The sequence below is a fragment of the Hipposideros armiger genome, unplaced genomic scaffold, assembly GCF_001890085.2.
Source record: "Hipposideros armiger isolate ML-2016 unplaced genomic scaffold, ASM189008v1 scaffold_253, whole genome shotgun sequence".
NCBI lineage: Eukaryota > Metazoa > Chordata > Mammalia > Chiroptera > Hipposideridae > Hipposideros > Hipposideros armiger.
The window spans coordinates 1,188,909-1,214,186 of record NW_017731603.1 but is presented as its reverse complement, the minus strand read 5'-3'; the positions used below and the strand labels follow the sequence as shown (position 1 = coordinate 1,214,186).

Below are 25,278 nucleotides of genomic sequence, written 5' to 3'. Positions count from 1 at the left end.
AGAATCCACCAAGACTGACTTCCAAAAGGTTCACCTACAAGGCAGCTGAGCCAAAACCTGGAGTTGTGGCAGGCAGCGGGTGACAGCTCTCCAGACCACTGTGGCTGAAATACTGTCTGTCATCCCTGATCTTATGTACCGAGGAGAGACAGAGCCTGAGATTTGGACTGAGCCCCGAGGTTGCATCTGTCTGCCACCCAGCAGCAGCATGACAGGAAAAAGGGGCATGACAGACATGAGTACACAGTCCCACCCTCAGGATTACAACCTAGTTGAGACAAATGCATGAACACCTCCAAGATAATATGGTTACAGCTATGCCGGAGCCACAAGAGCAGGCGCAACGAGGCCACTCACCTGGCAGGGCAGGGACAGGCACCGGAGGCTTTCTGAAGGTGGCCTGTCTCTGGGGAGGGAGACTCCAAGATGGCAGGCAGTGTAGTCGAGGTAGAAATAGCAGTAGGAGCAGTAGTAAAAGAAGTATTAGTGGCAAAAGTATTAGTAACAGAAGCAGGAGTAACAGTAGCAGCAATGAAAATCTATATAGCATTTATGTAGACAGTGTTGTGAGCACTTCCTAATGTACTCACTCATGCAATCCTTACAATATCCCTACTAAGTACAATTTCCCCATCTTATGAAGAAATTGAACAGAGAGAAGTTAAAGGATCTGCCCAGGGTCCCACACTATCAAGTGCCAGAGCCGGATGCCAAGCCCAGAGCCGGTGACCAGAGTCCACACTCCGACCTCCTAGGCCTGTAAAGGAAGAGGCCTGAGGCCCCAGGGGCAGCAGGCACGATGCCCAGCTGCTGGACAGCTGAAAGCAAGGTTGTCTCGAGAGTCAAGTGAGAAAATGTATGTAGTCCAGCACACGGCTCTTCTGTTGATGGGAGTGGACAGATGGTGGGACAGAGGTGAAAGCATTTCAGCCTTGTGACCCAAACGTTAGGCTCCCAGAAAGCAGGCCAGCCGGTCCACACAGGTTCCAGGGAAGTGGTTTGGAGCTGGCTGGGATGGGGTGGGGCTACATTTGAGATGTATTCCATGCTCCCCCCATCCCCTCAGAAAAAGGCACAAACGTAGATACACCACACACTCCATACAATTTGAGGGTGACCACGGTGCCCCTACCCACGCATGGATCCGAGGACCTCTGTCCTTATCTCAACTAGTTTTTCTAGAAACAAGGGCAGGCCTGAGGAATGCATAGTAACATTTAGCCGAAACCATTTAGTGCTATCCTAGCCCTGGTGTCTAACTCAGCCCCACGATGCCCCCCATGGCCTCAACCCTCACCCCACCTTGAGTGATGCTGCTCTATGGGTCCACCCTTCACCCAGCAGTTTCCTTTACTCCTGAAGTTTGTCTTGCCTCAGGAGAAATGCATCATGGGTCTTTTCTTTAAGGATAATTATACCTTTCAAATCATAATATCCCAAACTGGCTGAGAATATACAAGACTAATATAGTCCTACACTGAGCCATACCCTCAAATTGGTACAAAGTAGACTGGCAAATGTTGGGAAACCTTTCCATGTTCCCAACACTGCCTCATCAACCTGCTATGGGGTAGTTACCCGTGAGGACTAAGCTACCAAGAGGCTGCCTGTTCAAAGATCTTTCGCCACACTATTTACAAATGGCTAAAACTTTGGCATGTTTCCCAAAAGGCGAGTTTCATGAACAATAGGGGTTACAGATACACACAAAGGCTTTCCTGATCAAATATTTGAGGAGACTGGGTTAAAAAGTTAAGTAGTTTCTTTCCTGCAGTTTTCAAAGGTTTTCCTAGCTATGAAGCACTCTGACCCTCCAAGGGACATGGCGTGCCCCAAGGTACTTGACCATGCAACACTGACCCAACAATACACGCATGGAGGTCTTCTGCTGCTTCAATATGGACTCAAGGCTTGGACTCACAGCCCCGCCAGCTCACACCCCATGTCTTAGCTCCCCTTCGGGGCACAATTCCTTATCCACAATCACTAGCTCCCACTTTCTAACCCACCCCATAAGGCTTTCAGCTCCAACACTGCTGGGATCACTCCTGAAGGGTGCTGATGATCTCCCTGGGCCACACCCAGGGAATCCACCCTCAGCCTCCATACACCAACCCGACCGGCCTTCTTCCTAGCCCTCCACAAACCTGATCGCTCCAGACAGAGAACCTTAGAACTCCTCATCATTCAGGCTTCAGCTGAACGGTCACCACCTGAGAAAGGCCTTTCCTGACCACCCAAGCTGAAGCAGCCACGTGACCCTACTTTAATTCCCTACATATCTTTTTTATTTACTATTTACGGGCTGTCTCCCCTAGAACCGGCTGTATTGCAGATTTTCAAATGCCAGTTAAAAAACCTGATTTAAGCCAGGTGGGGACAGGTGTCCTCTCACCTGCAACTGAAGAATCCTCATATGCTCACAGCTCCTTACTGCAAAAACAGGCCCTTCTTCCCTGCACTTCTCCCTTCCTTCCAGGCTGTGCGGATGCCCACCCACAAGGCAAGTGGCAGCAGGACCAACATAAGACCCTCTAAACAGCAGGTCAAGACCTGCAGGGACATGGAAGACGCATTCTGGCAAATGGCTTGTAGACTTGTTTTTGTTTTCTCTGTGGTTTCTGTCGTGCAATCCCAAAGAGGGGATGGGGTGAGGGAGCTATGAAAGATACGGCCTCCTGACAGCAGACGTCCCGCTTCGTGCTCCCTCGCGACCCACCCAGCTCCGGGGGTTCCTGCTACAAACACACACAGGGAGGTGGCTATGTTTACTGTTCTCTTTTTTTAATGAAACTAGATCACTGCTTACAAAATCCTGCGTGAGCCCTCGCGCCCAACCCCTTCGGTTCCCTCGGCCCAGCCTCTCCCCGGTCTCCCAGGAACCGAAACAAGGCGGATGCGGAATGGCCACCGCCACCAACTCAGTGACCAACACGACGGGAGAGGCCCTGGGCTCCGACCCTGAGCCTTCCGAGGGTGACAGCTGCACCTCCCACATCCGTTTCCCATGGGGCCTGGGGGCTGCACGGATGACGGTGGTCCATGCTGCCACGGCTCTCAGGCCACCACCCAGACCAGAGTGAAATGATGTGGATGTCCCACCCCATGACCCCCTCCCCCCAGTAGTCTCTCTCTCCCCCCACCCCCCCAGCCCTAAGTCTACCCCACCACTGAGATGAGCCCAGCTCCCGTCAAAGGGACAGGGCCTACAGGCTGTAGAACTTGAGGCTCCTGTCCATGCCTGTGGAAGCGATGAACTTGGCGTGGTGCCCAAAGGCCACCCCTGTGGTCAGGCCGCTATGCTCTGAGGAGAGAGACAAGAGGCAACGGTGAGAGGCTTTTCCCCTTTTGGGACTGAGCATTAACCCCGGATGACACGCACGCAATCCACCCAGGCCTCCCACTCAGGGTTCCTCACACTGCATGTGACTGCTTGTCTGTTTTCCCTCGTGACTTTACAGTCCCGAAGGTGGGGTTCTAGTCTGACCCTCACATGTACTTTCAGGGCCTCAGGCGGTGCCTGGCACATGGCAGGCACCCAAGTTTTTGCTGGTGGGCTGAGCGAATCGAGGACTGTCAATTCCCCCCTCACCTAAGCTTTCAGGGCAACTGCAGTTGTGCCCAGTTCAAGTACTGGCAGACTGTGAGCTGGGCCGAGGGCGCTGAGACCAGGCAGAGGCCTGTCCTTCCACATCTCGCTACTTGCCGTTTTTCACAATTTAGCTGAGTTTTCAGTTTGGTTTCAAGTTCCATCATCAGCTTGTTGGGATCTATTTAATTCTAACTCCTCGCTCGTAACTAGAACAGTCCAGCAGCTCGTTCTGGCTCATGGGGTTCCCACTCTGCGAAGCCTGGGCCCCTAACACAGCGCAGGGCAGGGCAGGGGCAGCAGACACTGGGCAGAACTACCCATGGCACTCGCCAATTCACGAGCATCAGTGCCAGTTCCTTCTAGTAAGTGCAGGATCACGCCTGGAGCCAAGCAGCTCCCCACGACAAAGTCCCCTGCGCCTCCAGCTGCCACCCCACCTCACTCTGCTCCACACCCAAACAGCGGGGTCCAGTGAAGGGTTAAGCCCACGGGCCACACGGTTAGGCCTGGACACTGTAACACAACGCACAGCCGGGCTCAGGCGAGTGTGGGGGTGGGAGAAGTATCTGCATCCTGCCCACAACCTGCTGACGAGGATGGGAATTTTATCAACAAAGACAGCAGCAGCTGCTATTCAGCTCCCAAATGTGCAGCAGGCACCCGGCCACCACGCATGCCACCTCCGCATCACCAGCTGGCACAACCTACAAAGCACTGCCAACACATCCATTTTAAAGATGGAGAAGTGACAACACTGTAAAGGAAAGTCACATCCCAGGACCAGACAACTATTAGTTAGGTTAGCGGCCCTCTTATCCACTGTCTCGGCATTTTACACTTTTCTTTTCTAGCACTTACTACCATGCAATTAAATAATAATTTGTGAAGTCATTCACATCTGCCTTCCCAACCTGACTAGAAATTCTGTTAATGAAAAGACCAGATTCTCGTACGCCTGCTCTAATCCCACAATGGACCAAGTCACAATACTAAATAGTAACAATGGCAAATCCTTACTGTGTGCCAGACACTGTTCTAATCACACACACACACACACACATCTAAACCTCACAACCACCCCACTGAGTGTGTACTATCATACCCCAAAGACATTAAGTAACTTGCCCAATGTCACATGTGGTACAGCCAGCATTTAAACCTAAGCACTCTGACCCGAGTTCATTTTCTTAGTCACTAAACTCTACTGCCTCGGGTTGTGACTAAAGGCTGCTGAGGCAAATTAGTGTCTGCCCCTGGAACTCCCTACCCCAGTGAGATGCCCCACTCCTCTCTGGGCCTGAACACCCGAGGACCGCAGGACCCCAGGGCCAGCCTCTACCTGTAAAGTGAAGAATCTCCGTCCACTGTTTGCAGATGTAGATCTGGACATCTGTGCCCCCGAGGGCCAGGTAGGTACCGCTCTGGTCAAAGATCAGCGACTTCACCTGCCAGAGCCAGAACAGAGGTCACACGAGGGGAACAGAAACAGGGGTGATTGGGGATAGCGAACAGCAGTTTAGATTAATTCAATGAATAACCGACAGATGAGGAGGCAACGGAGCGGGCTGGGGATGGGGGGCACACCTCAAAATTGTTATCCAGCTGCAACGTCTTAAAGTTCTTCAGCTTACGCAGATCCCACAGTTTGACAGAGGAGTCGTCGGCCGCAGTCGCCAGGTAGTAGCCATTCTCGGAAAAGGCGATGCTGGTGATGGGGCCCGAGTGGCCAGGGAAGTTGGCCACGTTGGTGCGCTCCTACAGTTGGGGGTGGGCAGTGAAATGTCACCCTCTGGTCATGAGAGGGAGAGAATGGAGCTCACCGAACTCCGACCTCTGTGACATCCTCCTCCATCTTTCAGGAAAGGATAGCTAGCAGGGATAGCAGGGGTGGGTGGCCCGGCCCAGCGACCACAGGCCACATCCTCTCACATCACACACAAAGCCACTCTCTCTCCACCCTCGGAACACCCCCAGGGCCAGTGCATAAGCACTTAATCACACTGATCCTTAAGAGCACTGACCCTGGGCCTCAAATGGAAGCCACCATGTCCTACCTTCAAGTCCCAGATCTTGATCTGAGAGTCCATGGTTCCTGTTCCAAAAATGAGTCCATCCGGGTGGAACTGTGCGCAGGTGAGAGCTACGGAGAAGGGGAGGTGGACCTGCAGTCAGAGCCCGCTGGGAGAGACTAAGCGTAGCAAGAGGTGGGGTCCTGATTCTTCGCATTCCCCGCTGTGCCCAGCACAACACCTGGCACTCAGCAGGTACGGGCGGCAAATGCATTTTTACAAGAACAAATGAGCAAATAAAACATGAAAATAAATGATAAACAGCAAATGAAGGGAAAGAGCCCAGTGCCTCTGAGACAACTTACAGCAGCCAGAAGTCTCATCTGTCACCTTGGTGAGCACACGCCCTGTCTGGATGTCAGAGAAGGCCCAGTACTGAAAACACAGAGAGAAGGGAGCCAGTAAGGAAGTGGGTGCCCTTCAGGAAGGCAGAGACCCTGGCTCAGCAAACCCAGGTAAAGCCAGCTCCTCTCGGCAGAGAGGGGACGTTCTCCTTGGGGTTCTGGGGAACCCGCTGGGTTGGTGAGATGTTCCCTCCTCCCAGGAAGTTCAAGCTCAGGGACCAGCAGGCCTCTTCAGGGCGCTGGCTGGGACCACACCTGGTCATCAGAGGAGCTCAGGAGATAGTCACCAGTGGCATGGAGGCTGAGGCCTGTCACAGCGCTCTCATGGGCACGAACCACCTGTACACAAGAGGCATTTGGGACGGACCAAATCCTGATGGTGGCATCTGGGGAGGCAGAAAACACCAGCTCCTAAAAGGAAAGCAGAGGCAGAAGATCAGGGAGAAGGGCTGGGCCATAACCATCTCGTGAAAGGGCGCTGGGATGGCCACAACCCTAACAATTGCTTCTCCTTTCTGCCCTGCCCTGCCTGGAACCATCCGTCCACCCACTGATGCCTGAGCGGAACAATGGTAAATGATATTAAAATGGAAAATCAGACAGCGTCTGGCCTTGAGAGATGAGGCCTCGCCACCTAGTGGTGAAAAGGATAACTGCATCAGGGTGCGATTTCCTGAGCCCCGCTTCTGGGACCAGAGGGAAATGTGGCTAAGTCCATTGAGGAAGGGAATTTATTTTAGTTTATGTAAATAACCACATGCAGCTACCGGCTGCTGTCTGGGATGGCTCTGAACAGTACTGGGTCTGGAAGGGGCTGCCAGGGCATGCTCAGAGTATCCCACACCTAAGGAGTCTTAGAAAAACTTGTGACAGGGAGAGAACTTACGGTGTCACCAACCAATTATTTTGGTTAGGACATTAAAAACTATAAGATAAAACCAACTACCATCTTTCATCAACGTGACTTCGTAAGAGAAATATTAACACTAGTAAGCAGGAAAGGAGTGCTTTCATTGGAATAAATTTAGTTTTATGAAAAATTCACATTATTCTTTTAATTTCCTTAAGGTACAGGGAAAAGGCTGACCGGGAGGCACTGATCCAGCCACTGTCTTCCAGTCCCAGACCTCAAGTGTCCTAGATCTAAAATTTCAAATCCCACAATGTGATTAACCTGGTGAAATGACCTGCCTTTACCGTCAAAACCAGCAATTCTCCATCTATTTTAACCCACACCACTTTCAACAGTCAGTGTTAAGTTTGTGTCCCCCACGCTGGAGGACATAGGAATACACCCTCAGATCCGTGAGTCAAGGCTTTTTGGGCTTTGTTTCTGCAGTTGGTATTATAAACACAGTAGGATTTTTCCTTTTCCTAACATAAACTATTTCAATGCATATGCTTTTTCAGGCTACACGTCTCCTCCTGGTCTGAAGGCCCCTGCTTTAGTGGACTCTACAGAGTGTCAAGGGGAACCCCAGGACTCCAAACGGAGGCCCCTAAACGCCAGCTCTTTTCCGGGCCCACTGCACTTCACCAAGGAGACAGCATGGGGGTTTCAGTGACTGGCTCTGGGACCCTAAACCACTGAAAAAGGGCTCAGGAATGAAGGACCAAGAGTGACTAGAAGAACCCCTTACCTGGGATGGGTGAAATACCACACTGGTGACTTTCTTGGTATGGCCTTTGAGAGTGGCCAGAATTTGCTCAGAACTCTTGTCGAAGACAACGACATTTTTATCCGCCCCACCTGGAGAGGACCCAGATAACATCCAAAAATGAGTCAGGCTCTTCCAGGTCCCTTTGCTGCAGAAGGTCCCTTTGCCCCAGGCCCATGCAGAGGACGGGGTGTGCACCCTCCAGGACCCCCTCCCGCCTCGGCCTGCCGGGCCAGGCCGGTTCTCACCAGTGAGGATCTTGTTGGTGTCAGAGGAGCAGAGGTCCAGGGCGAGGATGCCGGGAATGCTGGCACTGTGCAGCCCCTGTACAGAGAGCCACACCAAGCCCGGTCACGGCCAGATCAAGGCAGGCCAGAGCCACACAATCCCCCACTGCCATCCCCAGCCCAGGGGAACAAGTGACTTCTGTTGCTTAGCCACTGCACTTGGCCCTGCGCCTGGATGCAGCAGCGCCCTCACTGCATTCCTGGGAAAGCCGGGAGGAAAAGAAGCCCGGACAGCTCAGCAACCAAGGCAGAAACAGCTCTGCCCACTGCTCTGCAGGCTGGCCCGCCCCACCCCAGAGCCAGCACGGGAGGACCCTGGCTCCAAGTTCACGGGGACCCCGCCACTCACCACGTGAGACGCCACCTGCCGGTATCTGCTGAGCTCTTCTGGCTTCACCAACTCCTCAGGCACCGTCTTCCCTCTCTGAGAAAAAGAAAAGCCCCCCAAGAAAAGCAGCAGTGAGTGCGGGATTTAGCGCTCCCCCGTTCTCCTCAGGGGTCAACAAGGATACCAGGCCAACCCTCTCTTCTGGCTCCGGGAGAGGACTCACCTTCTTACGCTCCGTGGTCAGCACCGTGGCCTTGTCTTGAAGCTAGGGAACAGAAGGGAACGGGCTCGATGTGAGACAAATTATTTTTCTAAGAACGGTATATTGGACGTTGATCACATCTATGCTTTCATGTGCCCCAAAAACTCGTTATCAGCTGAGGTCGGTGCTAAGGGCTTACAAGCATTCTCTCTTTTTACTTGCACTCCAACCTTACGAGGCGGGTGCTGATGACCTTGTTTCAGAGAAAACTGAGCCTCAGAGAAATGAAGTCACTTGCCCAAGGCCACAGAGGTGATAAAGGGCAGAGCACAGAGGGAACCAGGTCTGCCGAGCTCCCAGGCCAGGTCTATGCCACCAAGATGAGAGCTGAGATGCAGGTTGACAACCTGAACTGTTTGGAAAAGACACAAACTATCAACTCCTGTGAAGGCAGATATCAGGAATATAACAGAGCGGGCCAGCTCTGCCTGCTGTGAGCTGAGCCTTTGAATCCGAGTCAAAGACTCCTCACCTATAAAATAAAAACACTAATTCCTGTCCTGTCTCCCTCAGAGAAAAACCATGAAAACATCTAACAACATGTTTTAATATCTGCCAGGAACCCCAATAACAACAAGCAAGAAGCGCTACCAGTTGCACTTCTCAGTAACTACAGCCTGTTCAATTCCCGCAAGTCCGCGAGGTAGGTACTATTATTCTCACTTTAGAAGCAAGGGAAATGGACACAGAGGGTTGGTTAAGTCAGCCCAAGGCCACGAAGCTTAAAAGTGGTGACATCAAAATACAAACCCGGGCAGTCTGGTCCGAGTCTGTGCCCTGCACCACCCTATTTTATCCCCAAATGGACGGGACTTTTATTCATATGGGACTCGAGGCAAGAATGAGGGCGCGCCAGCATTCCCACCAAGAGAAAGCACCACCTACCTTCTGGATAATCTCGGGGGTCATTCCCACCAGCTCGCCCAAATCCATGGGCTCGCCTGCACCCTGAAGAGAAGAAACGTGAAGGTGAGAGGATGGAATGTCACAAACGCTGGCAGGAGAGCCACAGGAGCCACTGCACACAAACAGGCTGCTGGCGGAGGGGGCGCCAGGGGACGACACTCACCACAACACTCGGCTGTGAGCTTGGCACAGCCTGGGGCACGATGAGACCAGCCTGTGGTTTCAGGGTCGCCAGAGCTGAGAGAGGAGACAATGTTAGAAATGGGTTATGACGAAGCAGGACCAGCCCAGGGTGGGGGGGTGTGGGGGACAGGCTGCACCTTCTCTGGCAGCAGTGACTTCCTTGGTGAGACGGGCAATGACACGGCAGGCGGCGTCATGCTGGTACAGTGCGTGGGACAGCTCTTGGCGGGTTGTCTGCAGCTGCTGGCGCAGAGTGAAGCTGTGCAGCATGACTGCATCCTGGGAGGGGGAGACACCACTGTGAGGGGGTGGGGAGGGGCAAAGAGCACCCAGCAGAAGGGTCAGCTCTCGAGAAGAGGCCACTGCCACCAATCCCCACTGTCTAGACCAGTATCAGTGACCCAGCACTCTGAGTGGCCCTGAACCAGACAGCAAGCCGCTCCTGAGCGCCTACCCCCTGCCCCACACTGGGCACACAGACAGGAGCGGGAGCCAGCTCTTTCCCACCCCCACCTCCACTGATTTACTGGCAAATCTCAGACGTCATGCCAACACCTCGCCAAAAGGGAATAATAACGCTACTGCTATTTCTCGACTGCCCTCATTGTGTCAGGCACTGTGCCAGAGTCCCTCAAGATATATCCATTCATTCCTCTTTTAGAGCACCTACTATGTGCCAGGCGTGCTCTCATTGCTGGGGATATATCAATGAATAAAACAAGTCCCTGATGTCATGAAATTTGTAATCTAATTGTGTTCTAATTCTCCCAAAACCCTGAAAGACACTAATCCGTGTTGTACAGTCAGGAAAACCAGGACTCGAGTACCAGCAACTTGCCCAAGGGCACGTGGCAAGTGAGCAGCGGAGCTCTGTGTGGAACTCAGATCTGTGTGACTTCACTAACCAGTCTCCTCCGCGAGCATCCTGCCCCACGAAAGAGAAAAGAATGCTCCCTCCTTCCCACCCCAAGTCCTAGTCCAGTGATCACTCTCTTCACGCGGGGAAGACATTAGTTCTCTTCCAGGGACTCACCCACTCATCCTGTAAGGCCTTCAGAATGGCCGGGATGCTGGTGGCTGAAGGAGGCTTGGGCCGGATTGGGTGAGCAACTGCCGAGAGAGGAAGAGCGGGTATGAAGGACCGAACCCCACTCTTCCTCTTCCTCTCCCCCTCTCTTCTCCCTGTGGCCTGCATTAACAGGTCACTATCTCCTCCTCCCATGTGCCGCCACGACCTCCCCACTCCCTCTCAGGATCTGAGCTGAGAGGACCCTGGACGGAGGCAGCCACTAGGCACCTTTGATGTCGATGAGCTGCTCCTCAGACAGAGGCTGGTTGTTGATGGGGTCTGTGCCGTTCTCTGCAATATACTTCTCAATGAGCCGCCGCTCGTAGACATGATTAGAGACGGGGGACACGCATGGGTGCTCTGGCACTTCATTGGAGACTGTGGAGAAAAGGCAGGCCGTGAGCTCCGGAGGTGAAAGGGAACTTAAGCCAAGGGGATGCCTCACCCACTGCTGGCCCCAACAAGACCACACGTCCCCACAGGGAGCTAACGGGAATCCAGACATGACGCCAAGCCAGTTTTGTACTGTCCCCAGAAAGTCTTCCAGCTACCTATCTAGCTTCTCCAACCGTCAGAGAGCCAACAAATAATTATTGCACCACTACTGTGTGCCAGGCCCCTGGAGAGCAGTCAATCACCCTGCTCATCTCATTTCTGAACAATGATGCTCAGGTGCCGCCATATTCCAGGACAGGGGTACACATGGAGCCACTCAAACCTCAGTCTAGGGCCTAGATGGATCATCAGACAAAGAAACGACAAAGCAATGTGACAAGTGCTATAAAATACGTTTACTTGTTTACTGGTTGCCATGCACGACTGCAAACACCTTCCGCACATTAACTCATCCTCACAGTCACCCCCAACAGAGGTATCAATTACATGCCTGCCTCGGTAGTCTGTGCACCCTTGAGGGCAGAGACTGCAGCTGTCTCTGGCTTCCAGTACAATGCAGATGCCCAGCAGGCACTCGGTCAACACCTACCAGGAGTGAATGAGAGGAAGGATGGTGCTGGGTGGAAAAGAGCTTCCTCAAGACTGAAAGGAAACAGTGACTGTGAAAATACTCCACAAACTGTGATTTCTTCGATATGAAGGGTTCCTTTTCCTAGTTATCACTGACCCCCCTTCCCCCACCCCTTTTTTTTTTTTGGATTCATGGAGAGGCTCTGAGGGTAAAGGACTTGAGACTTAGGAAGCAAAGAGAAAGGGGTGATGAAACAATGAGGACTGAAAACATCTGCAGGCCACAATAAAACACCAAAAGGAAAGACGATACAAGCATGGGGAAAAGCATGGATTCGGGCTCAGAGCACCTAGCTCCATCCCCCAGCTCTGCCACTTACTAGCTGTGCAGCTTTAGATAAGCCACACTCTGCTTGAGCCTTACAGCCTCATCTGAAAAACCGGACCTTTATTTCGGCTTTGGAGAATATAAGATCAAAGGCTTGGAAGTGCGCTGTAAACCAATAAAGGCTTTATAAATGTTCGCTGTTTTTATCAGTCCTACAGAGGCTGCGAGCTAGAGACCTGGCTTCCAGCCCTGTCACTGCCTCTAATTCACTGTGTGACCTTCGCGAACTGCAGAAGCTCTGCCTACCCGAGCGGGACCTCAGACGACATCCAGTACAATGCCCTCATTTTGCAGATGGGAAACTGAGGCCCAGAGCCTTGCACCAGATCACAAAGCCAATCGGAGGCGGACCCTGCAGAAGCCCTCGAGTAGCCTGATTCCTACACCAGAGCTGGCTCCCTTGCACCAGGCTCCCTCTGTCCAGGCCTCAGTTTCCACTGCGTAAACTGGGTGGTTAAGCTCAGTAATGCCTGCGACAATAAACCTGAGGCGTTACGTAAACTGTGAAGCGCTGCGCAAATGCACCCCACGCTACGGAGGAGGACCCCCCACCCCGACCCCCCGAGCTGACAGGCTGCTGCCCTGCCTTCCTGGGAGCCCCGTTTTCACCTCCGCCCCTACCCCGGCGCCTGAGAGGCTCGCATATCCTCCCGCTCGGCCCTCCGGCCTCCTGCAACCCGAGATCGGCCGCAGCCAATACTCACTAGAGCAGATCAGAGACATGGCGCCGTCGCTGCACGCTCCGACACCACACACAGGGCTCGGGTATTAGCTTCTGAGCCGCCGCGGGCCACTTCCGGTTCCCCGCTGCTTCCGGGAAGCTCCGCGGCGAGCGGGGAGCTGCCCCAGTCCAGCGATGTTCACGTAGCCCTTCACGTGGAGCTGCAGCGGGTCGCGCGCCTCAGCCTCCCGCACCTAACGGAAATTGTCCTTTCCCAGAATGCAACCGGGCAGGAAAGGGCCCGCCAGGAGACGCTCGGCTACTTCCGGAACGACTCGGCTCCTTCCGTTAAGCGCTGCCGGGGGCGGTGGGAGGGGTGCGGTGGGAAAGAGATCCGAAACTACATTTCCCATAATGCAGTGAGAATTTAAAGACATTGCTAGGTGACCCGGTGAAGAAAGCGCAAATGCAGGTGAGTTGGAGAAACAAACACTGTACAAGAAACCGTTCTCGTCCTGCCTCTATTACCAATTTGCTCGGCGATCTTGGGCAAATCATCAGCTTCTCCTCCCCTTTCCTACATGACTTCTAGATCCCTTCCAACTCAGATGGTGTAGGATTCTTTGTGGATATCTGTAAAATACTCCCAGAAGTCAGGTACAGAACATGTGTTGTGGGCTATAAAGGATCCAGACCAACCAGCAGGGCATACAGGTATGGGCGGTGAAGTCTTCTTCGCTGAAGAGGTGTGACTGAGCTAGACTTTAACAGATGGGCAATATTCAGATAGAAGAGAAGGAAAGTCCTAAAAGGAGGAACAGCACAAGCAAAGGCTTTGAGAGAAGAATAAAAGTTGCAGGTATGAAGGGTATTATGGCATAGTGGCCAAGAGCATGAAGTCAGATTGTGTGCTCTAATCCCAGCTCCACCCAGCTAGTAATGGGTGTGAACTTCTCTGCCTTAATTTCCTCATCTGTAAAATAGGGCAGTGATAACAAGGATTGAACTAACCCATAGGGTTATTGCTAGGAGCTGATATTTAAAAAGTGATTTGAACTAAGCCTGGCACATAGTAAGTAAAAAATAAATATTCATGTTTGTTATCATTATCCCGAAAGCCAAGCCAAACTACTGCATCAATAAAATAGCATCCTAATTGGTCCTGTTTTCAGCCTGGCCTCCTTCTAATCTGTTTTCCACAGAACAGCCAGTGATCTACTTTCAATGAAAAATCTGTTCCCGCTATTCTCTCCAAGCTTTTCATTCATTCAACAAATATTGATTGGGTACCTTCTACCTGATAACTGGAGATACAAATGGTGAACAAGAAAGACAAGGTTTCGGCTCCCTTGGAGCTTACATTTTATTGCAGGGGGTGGGTGGGGGGGAGGAGCCATAGACACATACACAATCAACACATAAAGAAATTCCAGAGCGTGGTAAGTGCTAAGAATAACACACATCAGAATAAAGTAGATAGGAGGTGCTGTGGATCAGAGGAATAGGCTACTTTTAAGTAGGGTATTCAGGGAGGGCATCTCTGAGGAGGTGACATTTTTTGTTGAGACCTGAATGAGGGGCAGCGTTTCTGGCAGAGGAAACTTGCCCCCAAGTCCTGCACCATTTAGCTCATGCTGACCTCCATAGTCTCACCCCGTCTTCTCTCCAGCCACCCTGGTCTTTCAAGTCCTCAGACTTACCCAGTCTGGCTGATTCCAGTATTTTCACCTGGAGCGCTTTCCTCAAGTCCCTCCGTTCTTGTCCTCCTCTCCCATTCACTCCAAAATAAACTTCAACCTCACCTTAAGTGGTGCTTCCTCTGGAACCTTTTTCTTGACCCCTAACTGAAGTTTAGTGCCCACGGTACTCCGTACTTTTCCTTTGAGCCACTCTGGATAACTATAATCACTTAATTATTTACAAGGATCTGTTTGATGTCTGGGTTCCCCGCTAGACTGTAAACTCCTTGATGGCAGGAGCCATAGTTCTTCTTTCTGGTCGCTGTTGTTTCTCAGAGTATAACACAGTGCCTGACATTTAGCAGGAACTTCATAACTGTTGTTGGTTGAATGACAGATTGCCTGACAGGCCAGGCATCTTAAGTTCTTGGCTGTGGTAAGAAACAAAATGGATCTGTGTGGGTGGGGCCTTGAGCCAGAGGTGGTTAGACTTGATTGGGCTGGCAGAAGAACAGCCACTGAGCTATAGAGTGATAACCACACTTCCAGAAGATTCCTCTGGAAGATATTACTGGATGAGTTGGAAGGGGAGAGAGCCTGGAGGGCAAGAGACCCAGTAATTCATTTATTGGATAGATTTTAACTGAGGACCCACTGTGTGCCAGTCAGGCACTATACTGGGCATTGGGGCTACCACTGTGAGCAAAACCAGAGGTGTCCCTATACTGGGGAGCTTATGGCTGTGACAGAAAGATGGAGGAAAAGGGGAATTCTTTCAAGGCTTTTGTGTTTTAAAAGCCAGCCCCTCAGGGGGTAGAAAGGATTCAGGGCAATTGATTTTGGAGTAAATATTACAGGTAAGAACTGGATCTCAGAGTCCTCCCTACTTCCCTCAATCTCAACCTTCCCGCAGAGGAGATAAAGATTCCCTAGGCTGGGAAGGGAGACGTAGGAAGAAAGGTATATATGCGTAGGTATATATTGTTGATGGATCCCTGAGAAAGAAATTCTGTGCCCCGCTCCCCTGGGCCAAGGCTGCTGCTGCTTGGAAAGCAAGAGAACACATTGGCCAATAACCCCAAAGAAGCTCCATTTCCCAGGTAGATGTGTGTGGACAAATGACTGAGGAAAAGAGTGAAGAGCGGGAATATATAAAATGGAGTCATTTTAACCAAGCTGCTAAAATGATTAACATATGAAGGTTGAGGCATGAGGAAAGACTCCATTCTTGTTCTAATTAGCCAGGGAACTGAAACTTTTTGAAATTTCCAGTCCTGCATCAATGCCTTGATACGCATCTAGACATATACCAGACCTCCAGATAATTCTGATTACCCCTTAAAGAACTTGCATATCCAGACCACTGACATGACCAGACCTTCTGGTGCCCACCTCCTGGACCACCTGGCTTCCATCATCCAGACTGCCTGACATCTGACTGATAACTGCCCTGGACCAGTCCTAGGGCTAAGAATGCAGGACTGATAATTCTCAAAAATGTTCTTTTAACAATATGAACTCTTGACTTTTGTTTCTTCTTTGGAACATGTCTGTTTTGTTTTGTTTTGTTTTGTTTTGTTGCCTAGCTGCATTACCAGTTTGCAAACTCTAAAACCCTTGAATTAATTTTTATCATTTACTTCTAACAAAGCCTCCAGACTCTTTTTCAGTTCATTTGACATGACAGAGGTTTGGGCAGGACAATGCAGCTCAAAAATTTAGGATTAGATGAATCCCTCCCCCCTCCCCCAGTCCCTACCCCCATGTCCATGTTAATTTTCCAAAAGGTCTGTATAACCTGAAAATCAAGGGAGGGAAGAACCCTGAACTGTCTGAGATTGTTTCCACCACTCAGATAGAAAACAGAGTTGAAAAGAAATAAACTAGTCATGGCGGGGGTGGGGTGGGGGTTACATTTCTTGCACAGGAAAGCTTGTGACCTGAGATTGGTGGTAGTCCTACAAATCAGAAACAATCTCAAAAGCAGCTGTAAAGTTGCAACTGTTACAAAGGTGAGGCCCAGGATGCTACCAGAGCCAGCTGGGGAAGACAGAGACCTTTAGCTGAGACACAAGTGATGAATGTCCAGACAGAGGAAGATGGATGAAAGATGCACTAAGAAACGTCTAAAGAAACAACTGGAAGAGGTGATGGAGTAGTCTCTACTCAACTGTGTCTTCTGGGAAGAAAGCAGAATTAGAAGGCTGATTCAGGTAGAGGGGGGAAAAAAGAGTTCCATTTTAGAGTGTTTTCAGAACTGTTGTAACAACAAAGGAGAGCTTTCCAATGGCAGCCAATGTGATCAAAACATTTGGACAGCAGCTTGGATGTTTTTTAAAAGTCTTCTTTCTGTTACTTCAGTGAATCTCCACACCTACTGTGAAATGGTATTTTTAGGACCTTATCTATTTGATAGTAATGCGGAAACGACTGAGGCTCAGAGACATGAAGCAACCTGCCTGGAATCACAAAGCCGGCCAGGGATCGCCTCCTTTCAAATCCTTGGCCTCTCCCCCTTACAATGCTGCTTTTTTTTTTTTTTTTAAGAGATCGGGTCTGGGAATTTGTTCCTTTCCTTGCCTAAAATTAAATAAACATTTTGGGAGCCATCTCGAGAGTTTGGGGGTGGAATTGCTCTCGGAGGGAGCAAATGCATTTCCCCAGCATTGTGTGCCTCTAACTGCTCCTCAGACACCTTTTCCCTTTGTGCCTTTTTAGCGCGCGAAAAGTTTCTCCCAACACCAGGGGCTCTCGGGCGCCCCTTCTTTAGAACAATACCTAGGAGGCATTACAGGTCTCGAGAACTACATTGCCCGAAATGCCGAGAGGCTGGAGAGGCTTCGACTCCCAATTCAAAGACCCGGTTTACCCACTCTACAGCCCAGGTATAGTCACTTATTTTCCCTTTCCCGCCAGAGACTTCCATTCCCAGCTCGAAGTTCCGATCCCACTCTTCTCCCGCTAGGAAAGGATAAAAACAACATTGAGGGTAGAGCGCATGCGTACACGGCTCTGGGTTTGGGCCTGGAGGGAGCGGCCGGCACCAGGGCACCTCCCGCCTTGCGCGTGCGCAGACGAAAAACCAACACCCCGGAGTTAAGGCGCGGGTTTGGTGGCGCGTTTTAGCGAAGTCGCACGTGAAGGGCAGCAGTGGCCCGAGCCCGGTGAGTGTGAGCCGAGACCAGGGCAAGGGGGCAGACGGGGCTGGGGAGGCGGCAGCCACGGCAGGCGGGGCCGGGGCGGAGCCGCGAGGCCCAGCGAGCACGACTGGGGAGGGGTCCGACGTCGCGCAGTCGGACAATCGACTGGGGACCGGATCCTCGTTGCTATGCAACTGGGGGCGTCGTTACTAGGTAACGGGAGGCGCGCGTTTCCCGGGAGCCGAGGGTTGCTTGCGCTGCTCCGAGGTCCGGCCGAGGCACGGCAGCAGCCAGGCTGGAGGACGAGGCAGGGGGTGAGCACGTCGTCTCCGACCCCCCACCCCACGGCGCAGCTTCCTGCGGCTTCGCTCCGAGCTCTTTGGGGTACCCCGAACCCATGGGCCGCCCCGGGTCCCTTGCCAGCGACGCCACCCAGCAGGGCTTGGCAGGGGATGCACTGTTCAAAATAGAGCTTGCCGCTGACACCGTGTCTCCCGGAGGCTGGGCCTTCATGAGGGCGCCGTGAGGCTGGGAAACTGCCCCTTTGCCTGTCACCCTGCCCCCAAACAGTTGCTGGGCAGCAGCTGTCAAGGGTTTAGCGAGGGCGGCCCCAACCTGCCAGGACGCTGACTTCATTCCCCTCAGTGGCAGCTTCGCCCCGTCTGGGAGCCTCCTTTTAACGCAGCTGTCTTTCTCCGGTGGCCGCTGCATATTTGGATCAACTTTAAAACAAGCCCCCACTCCTCACCTCTCCATGGCACTCCATGGCTACCCTCATGGCTTCTAGGCGGGCTTCTAATATTCAAGTAACAAGCACGTATTAGTCATCATTCTGTGCTAGGCGCTAGGGATTCCAAGAAAAGTTAGCTGTCAAGTCTGACCCAGGGGTGCTCAAAGTCTAATGAGTGAGGCAGGCATATAAACTGCTAAATCCTGCTACAATGTAATGAGTGGCATATTGACAATTTGCATACTGCAAAACTTCAGTAAGCGTTTGCAGTGTTCTTGCAGAAACATGTTAACTCCTTGGAGTAACTCTTAGCCCCTCGTTTTCCACTTGAGGAGACTGAAACCCAGATTAAGCAGTAGGCACCAGGCAGTGGCTTCTAGTTTGTGACAGAACTGAGCCTGGGCGGAAAGTTGAGGGTCCTTTGCATACTGCTACACGTTCAGGGCTTTGCCTAGAGTAGACTTTTCCCTGTGCCGCTGAGTATAGTTATGCATCACATATCCCCAGGAGCTCTGAAAAAAGTCTGAGCCCTCCCTGGGAGAGTCTGAGAAAGCTGGCCTAGGTGGGCAGGCATCCTTGCTTTGACAGGCTCCACCGGCTGATCTGATGGGCTCCCTTAGTTGACAGCTCTAGGCAATGATGGGGAAATCAGGACCAGCAGAGGGCACTAAGTCAGCTGCCCTTCCTGCCATGCAGTGATTCATAGTGTGAAAAGAAACTCAGTAGAGCAAAGAGTCTTGGCAGGGGGTGTGTGGACCGCCCCACCCTGCCCTCTTGGCAAAGCATGCCTACACATATAGTGCCTCCTCACCACTACAGTAAATGAAGAAGTTTCCCCAGCCCAGCTGGGTTCTCCTGGCCCTGCCTGAGCCACACTGCAACTGCCTGAACAGCAGTGGCAGGTCTAGTCCCATTTTTTTTGTTTTCCTCATACCTCTTGGTACAATACAATGACCTGTAAGCTCAGTGGACGGGTCATCCCCTGGTGTGTGGTCTCATCCTGGGAGTCTTGATGTCCTCTCGCTTTGAGCTTGTTGACTTTGGGGAGAACGTGAAGCGCCTTGGGAGCGGGGAGCATGCCTTACTGAGGCAGCGTAGGGGTGTGGAATGAGCAAAAGGGCAAAATTTAGATCTGGGGTTCTGGAGTTAAGTCCCAGCTCTGCTATGTGAACTTGAACAAGTCACTGGACCTCTGTCTGCCCAAGTTTTCTGTGTAAAATGCGAGCAGTAGCAATCCCTTATAAGATGGTTGTAAGAATTAAATGAGATGGTGAAATAAGCGCTTTGTAAATTATAAAGCAACACCTACATGTTGTATATGTGTATACAAACGCACACAATTTGTTGTTGAGCGCCTGCTATTTGTCTGAGGCTAGGCACGGCAGGAGGTGCAGATACTGAAGACACTGCCTCTCAGAGCTTGAGACTGCTTTGGCTCTTGACTACCATGGCTTCTCTTTATTAAAAGTGTGTGATTGGGCTGAAGTAAAGAGGCATGATGGTCGTGGGTCAGAATATTGCTGCCTGGGATTAACCTGGAAGAGATGAGAAGGAACCCTGTTAAAGAAAACAGTTTGAAGAAATGGACCAGCCAGTAATCTGTACTTTTATCTGCAAAGGGCACACTCCAGAATGCTGTTAGGTTAGGTTTCCGGTGCACTTCAGAAGGTCAGCTGGCAGGGCAGTGCTGGCCTCACTGTGGAGAGTTTATTTCAAGGTCCCCCCAGTTCTTGATTGGCGCAGGCGGCCACTTGAAAGTGGAAGCTGGCATGGGGGCCGGGGGAGGGGGGAGCAGCTCACATCATGTCACTCTGACCTTCTAGAACGGAGGAGGTGACATCCGATCCCTCCTGGTGGAGGTCCTTGGATATAGAATCCAACCCAAGATAGCAACCCTGCTCTTTAAGTCCCCGGTGTGGTTATGACCCAGATAGCTCAGGAACTGACCCATGCTTTCCTCGTCTCCCACCACTGGCAGGCAGGAACCATCTGGCTCTTGATTTGTGCCAAAAAGAGTAGGTTTCCCAGCCTGGGGTTGTTCCACATGAATTGCATGTTTTGCAGCCGGCTTGATCCTACCGGTCTCAGGAGGGACTTAGAGCAGCTGTTTTCTGAGCCAGAAAGTGCCCTGAATGTGATATTTTTGATAAATAACACTTTCTCAAACCCTCCTCCTTCCCACTAAACAAGAAAGGGAACATCCTCTCTTCTCTCTCCTCCACCTGGTTGCCTTCGATTTCTGGGCAACTCCCTGTGTCCCTTGGTAACTACAAAAACTCCGAGCACCTGACTGCTCCTGCCACAGGGACTGGCTTAGCCTCTCTCATCGTTAGGTCTGAATCATGGGAACTCCCTGGAGCTACAGGTTCATTCCTGAGCCTAGAAGAGAACAGGGGGTTTGCTGAGGCTTTTGAACATTTCTCAAGCAAGCATGGTGGCATAGAGAAGGTGGGATTGAAAATATTTTTCTTGGCTGATCCGGACCTGCTTCAGCTGGGTCTTAACTTGCCTAGAGCATCATGTAGCAGAAGAGATCAGAGCACAAAATATAAAGTAGTTAAGTGGATTGTCACCAGTAATTCATGGAGATGATTGGTACATGCCAGGTTTATCTTAGCTCATGAGTAATCTATTGTATGATTTTCAAAATCACTTCTGAGATTTATGTTGGAGACTGTCCATGCAGCAGGGTGGTGTGTGCGAGAGGTCTGATATCAGATGCACCTGAATTCAAATCCTGGTTTCCCCACTTATTTCTTGTCCTACCTCAATTTGGTCATCAGTCAAATGGGGGATAATAACAATACCTACCTGATTGGTTGTGATGAGGATTAAATGAGATAGGTGGCACATGGTTAGTTTTTTATGAATGATAATGTCTTTCCTTAAAGGTTGTGCCTATTTACCCCTTTGCTGAAGAGTTGGGGTCCTTCTGTGTGAGTGGTCTCAACTTTGTACAGTGGAATCACTTGGGGAGCTTTTGGAGTTCTAAGCCTAGGCCACATCCAGACAGTGACACCAGAACCCCTGAGCATCAGTCCTTTGTGAAGTGCCCACGTGAGTCCAGGGAGCAGCCACAGTTGGGATTCACTGTCTCACCTTCACTCCCAATGAGTATGCGATTTGGGAGCAGGAGCTTGGCTTCACATCCTGGCCTTCCTACTTAGCCCAGTGACCCTGGGCAGATGCTTAACTCCTGAGCCTCAGTTTCTTCTCTGCACCAGTAAGGGCGAGGAAGAAAATACCCACCTCACGTGATGGTTCTGCCGATCAGATAGCATGTGCTTGAGCACGTAACCAAGCACTTTTCTTTACATCCCTATATGGTGGTAATCCTTTTTTTTTTTTTAATATATCAGCTTTATCTGGAATAGGTTATAACCTCTTTGGGGACAAAGACATCATATTATAATTCTTTTATGCCCATAGCACCTAAGATACAGACAGGCCTCCAGATTTGGAGAACTGGAGTAAGCCTTAGAGAGATCTCACTCACCCTAAGGCATTGGCTAATACTCGCTGGTTAATTAATATGCAAGTGGTAAAGAATGTGAAAGAGGAACCCGTGAAACAGATGGTTGTGCCCAGCTGAAGGTGGAAGTCCCAGTTCTGCCTTTCTTAGCTAGCAGAGCAGGGGTGGAGGAGGGTGCTGGAGCAGGTCTGGGACAGTGGGTTTCTAAGCCAGCTCTGGCCCCCTTCTCACCCTGTGCTTCTCTCCTTGCAGACCCAGCCATGGCAGGCTCAGGCAGCAGTTCGCCATGGGGCAAGCATCTGTTCAAAGTCTTCCCGATGGTCCTAGTGGCCCTCGTCCTCCTCCACTCAGCATCGTCCCAGCCCCGTGGAGACTTTGGGCTGCCAGGCCAGCAGAAGAGGGAGGCCCCAGTTGATCTGCTGAGCCAGATAGGCCGATCTGTGCGGGGAACACTAGACGACTGGATTGGGCCAGAGACCACGCACCTGGTTTCTGAGGTAAGGAAGGTGGTCCCCTGCAGTGACTGCGTACATTAAGGAGACATAAAGGAGGAGACATTGTTCGTGGCCGCCCGGTCTGGGCCCCACATCCTCTGTGTGTCATATTCCCTGGCCCAGAGAGCCTCAGATTCCACAAAAGGAGGCCAGACAGTACCTGCCTTTTGCACTACCACTGTTTGACTCCTAGCCTTGGGCCCTTAGCTCTATCCCCACCTTTAGCCTTGTTCCTGCCCCTTCTAGCCAGAAAGACTGGGAAATGAGCCATCTTTACAATCCTTTGTCACTGAGTGACTGTAGAGTCTGACTTTGGTCTAAACTTGACCTGAAGTCTTAAATTGGTAAAATATCAAGACCTGAATCATTTCTTTACCTGTAGAGGTGGGGGTGGGGCTGACTCAAGGGCTTCCAGTAGGTTTGTCTCTTCTCCCTAATGGCATCCCAAGCATGGTGTCACATACTTTTGCTGGGCAGCACTAAACAGCCAGGACAATCATTTATAAAATCCATAGTACAGTAGAACGGATTGACTCCTGTTTTACTGAATCATCCTAGCCCTTTACAAGTGTTACATGACACACCTCCATGCTTCCCTGGGAGGCTAGGAGGACCCCAGTTTTATAGGGTGACTGCAACAGGGGTTAGATGATTCCCCCACTCACATACACTTACCACCAGCAGCACAGTGTCCAGCAAGTCCGTTGACTTAGGGCCCAGATGTCCTGGGCTGCAGTTCAAGAAGAGACATGGCCTACGGTCGATCTCTTGCCCTGGAAGGTGGCTGTGAAAGGAGCCCCTCAGCCAGGCCCAGGTGGGCAAAGCTCTGGCTGAGAAGCAGGTGGGAAATGTTCTGCCAGGTCTGGCCTGGCAGTGGTGGTGAGGCTTGGAGGAGAAGTGCGTCATTAATTATGGACTCATCTCAGCCCTGCTGTTTCCACAGTCCTTGTCTCAGGTGCTGTGGGCCATCTCCTCAGCCATCTCTGTGGCTTTCTTCGCTCTGTCTGGAATCGCCGCACAGCTGCTGAATGCCTTGGGGCTAGACGGTGAGTGACCGAGAACTGCTTAGGTGGGCTGGAGCTTAGCCTGGCATTTCCTGTTTGCGGGAGTTTATCTTTTCAGGGTCTAGATTTGTCCCCAGCTAGTCGACACCTCCCAGGTCTCCCCAGAGGCCAGCATAAAAGTAGGCCAATAACTACCACCACTTACCAGGCGTTGGCTGGGGGTCGGGAGAAGCATCACGCTAAGCCATAGCCTCTCATTTAACCGTTACCCACAGTCCAGAGAATTACCCCCATTTCGTAGATGAAGCAGGCTCGACCAAGGGAAATAATGTATCCACGGCCCGTAGGAACTGGAGCTGGCCCTGTGGGAAAGCATTTCCTTTGCAGAGGGGTTTACCTCCTCCCCTCTTTTGGTTCTTGCCCGCCTGTCCCCTCACCACTCCAGGTTCGCTGATTCTGTAACTCTCCCCCTTTCAGGAGATCACTTCACTGAGGGTCTGAAGCTCAGCCCCAGCCAGGTCCAGACCTTCCTGCTGTGGGGCGCAGCAGCCCTGGTCATCTATTGGCTCCTGTCACTGCTCCTCGGCTTGGTGTTGTCCTTGCTAGGGCGGATCCTGTGGGGCCTGAAGCTTGTCCTCTTCCTGGCCGGCTTTGTGGCGCTGGTGAGGTCCGTGCCCGACCCTTCCACCCGGGCCGTGCTGCTCCTGGCCTTGCTGACCCTCTACGCCTTGCTGAGCCGGCTCACTGGCAGCCGGGCCTCGGGGGCCCAGCTGGAGGCCAAGGTGCGAGTGCTGGAGCGCCAGGTGGAGGAGATGCGCTGGCGGCAGAGGCGAGCGGCCAAGGGGCCCCGGAGCGTGGAGGAGGAGTGAGGAGGCACCCCGACAATGCCACCTTCGTCATACCAAAGAGCTGAGCTGCTTCTGGGTCACTGGCCCTCCTGCCAGCCCCCTGCCCCTCTCCTGCCATCTCTGAACCCTCAGAACCTTTATCTCTGCGCCAGACCCTCTAGCTGAGAGGGAGGAAGACCATGCCCCCTGCTTGGTCCTCTGTCTGGGGTTGGTTCTCTTACCCCTTTCTCTGCTCCCAGCCTGTCCCAGCCACGGCAGCTTGGATGGGCTTCCTCACCAGCTTCCGCATCTGCTGTCGGTGAACATCACTGCCATTGGCCTCCCGTGACTCTGCCACCACCTTGCCTTCCTCCTGATGCTCTGGCTCTCCTGTCCTCCAGCTCCTCCTTTGCCAAGTCCCCAGCTCCCTTCCTGTGTGTCTCCCTCCAGCCCTGTACTCCAAACAAACCACAGTCTCTCAAGGCCTGCTCCTGTCCCCTCCATTGCCCCGCGTGGAGAAGAGGCAGGGCATAAGGGACCTGAGGGGAAGGGAGGTGGGAAGCTTCCCCGCGGGGCTGGGGGCGAGATGCACCCCGAGTCTGTTACAAGTGCCTTAAGACGTGCCAGCGGGCCCTCGGCTTGCCCGCTGCTGGACTGTATCTCTATGGCTGCTTCGTGTCAAGAAGAGAGTGATTCCTCTCAGGATCTTGATTCCCCTTCAGCCAAAGCAAAAGATGACTGCTTCATACGTAGGCTTGTGCCTGCGAGTAGGACCCTTGCAGCGGCCATCAGATCCCTCAGGATTTCAGAGACCCCGAGGAGGAAGGACGGCTCATCTCCGTGTCTGCACAGCTCCAGGCGGGTCTCCATTTCAGTCTCCACTCACTGCCACCAGGGAGTAGCTGACCAGGGCCCACCCAGTGGCCTGGGAGGATCATGGAGCAGACACACCAGAGATGGCCCTACAGCCCCTTCCCTTCATATGCTGTGCGGGGAGCACGGGGAGCCTGCCGACCTTTCCACCAGGGCCCCTGTTCTTCCGCTGAGGCTCTGGTGGAGGTGGGTGTCCTGTGCCAGGCCCCACTCATGATGGAAGGAGCGAATAAATGCCCAATTCTTACGATTAAGGTTTGATGCGGAAACACAACTGCAGTGATACCTATTTTTATCAGCGCTTGTTTGGTTTTAAATAAAGTGCACGCTATTTTATTATCTTGTT

General features: G+C 52.0%; 2 protein-coding genes across 2 annotated transcripts; one reads left to right on the top strand and one right to left on the bottom strand.

Moving 5' to 3' along the window:
• Positions 1–2,762: 2,762 nt before the first annotated feature.
• Positions 2,763–12,996, bottom strand: PRPF19 (pre-mRNA processing factor 19). Its single transcript, XM_019655933.1, has 16 exons — positions 12,757–12,996; positions 10,927–11,076; positions 10,663–10,739; positions 9,767–9,908; positions 9,610–9,683; positions 9,426–9,488; positions 8,502–8,543; positions 8,300–8,374; positions 7,912–7,987; positions 7,646–7,755; positions 6,261–6,416; positions 5,967–6,036; positions 5,647–5,732; positions 5,177–5,347; positions 4,932–5,037; positions 2,763–3,304 (listed from the first exon to the last, which is right to left on the bottom strand). The coding sequence occupies exons 1-16, from the start codon at positions 12,773–12,775 to the stop codon at positions 3,207–3,209; spliced, it is 1,515 nt and encodes a 504-aa protein (XP_019511478.1). The 5' UTR covers positions 12,776–12,996; the 3' UTR covers positions 2,763–3,206.
• Positions 12,997–17,424: 4,428 nt separating this feature from the next.
• On the top strand, positions 17,425–25,275 carry TMEM109 (transmembrane protein 109). Its single transcript, XM_019655937.1, has 4 exons — positions 17,425–17,556; positions 21,987–22,231; positions 23,172–23,274; positions 23,710–25,275. Exons 2-4 carry the CDS (start codon positions 21,995–21,997, stop codon positions 24,099–24,101), a joined length of 732 nt encoding a protein of 243 aa, XP_019511482.1. The 5' UTR covers positions 17,425–17,556; positions 21,987–21,994; the 3' UTR covers positions 24,102–25,275.
• Positions 25,276–25,278: the final 3 nt, after the last annotated feature.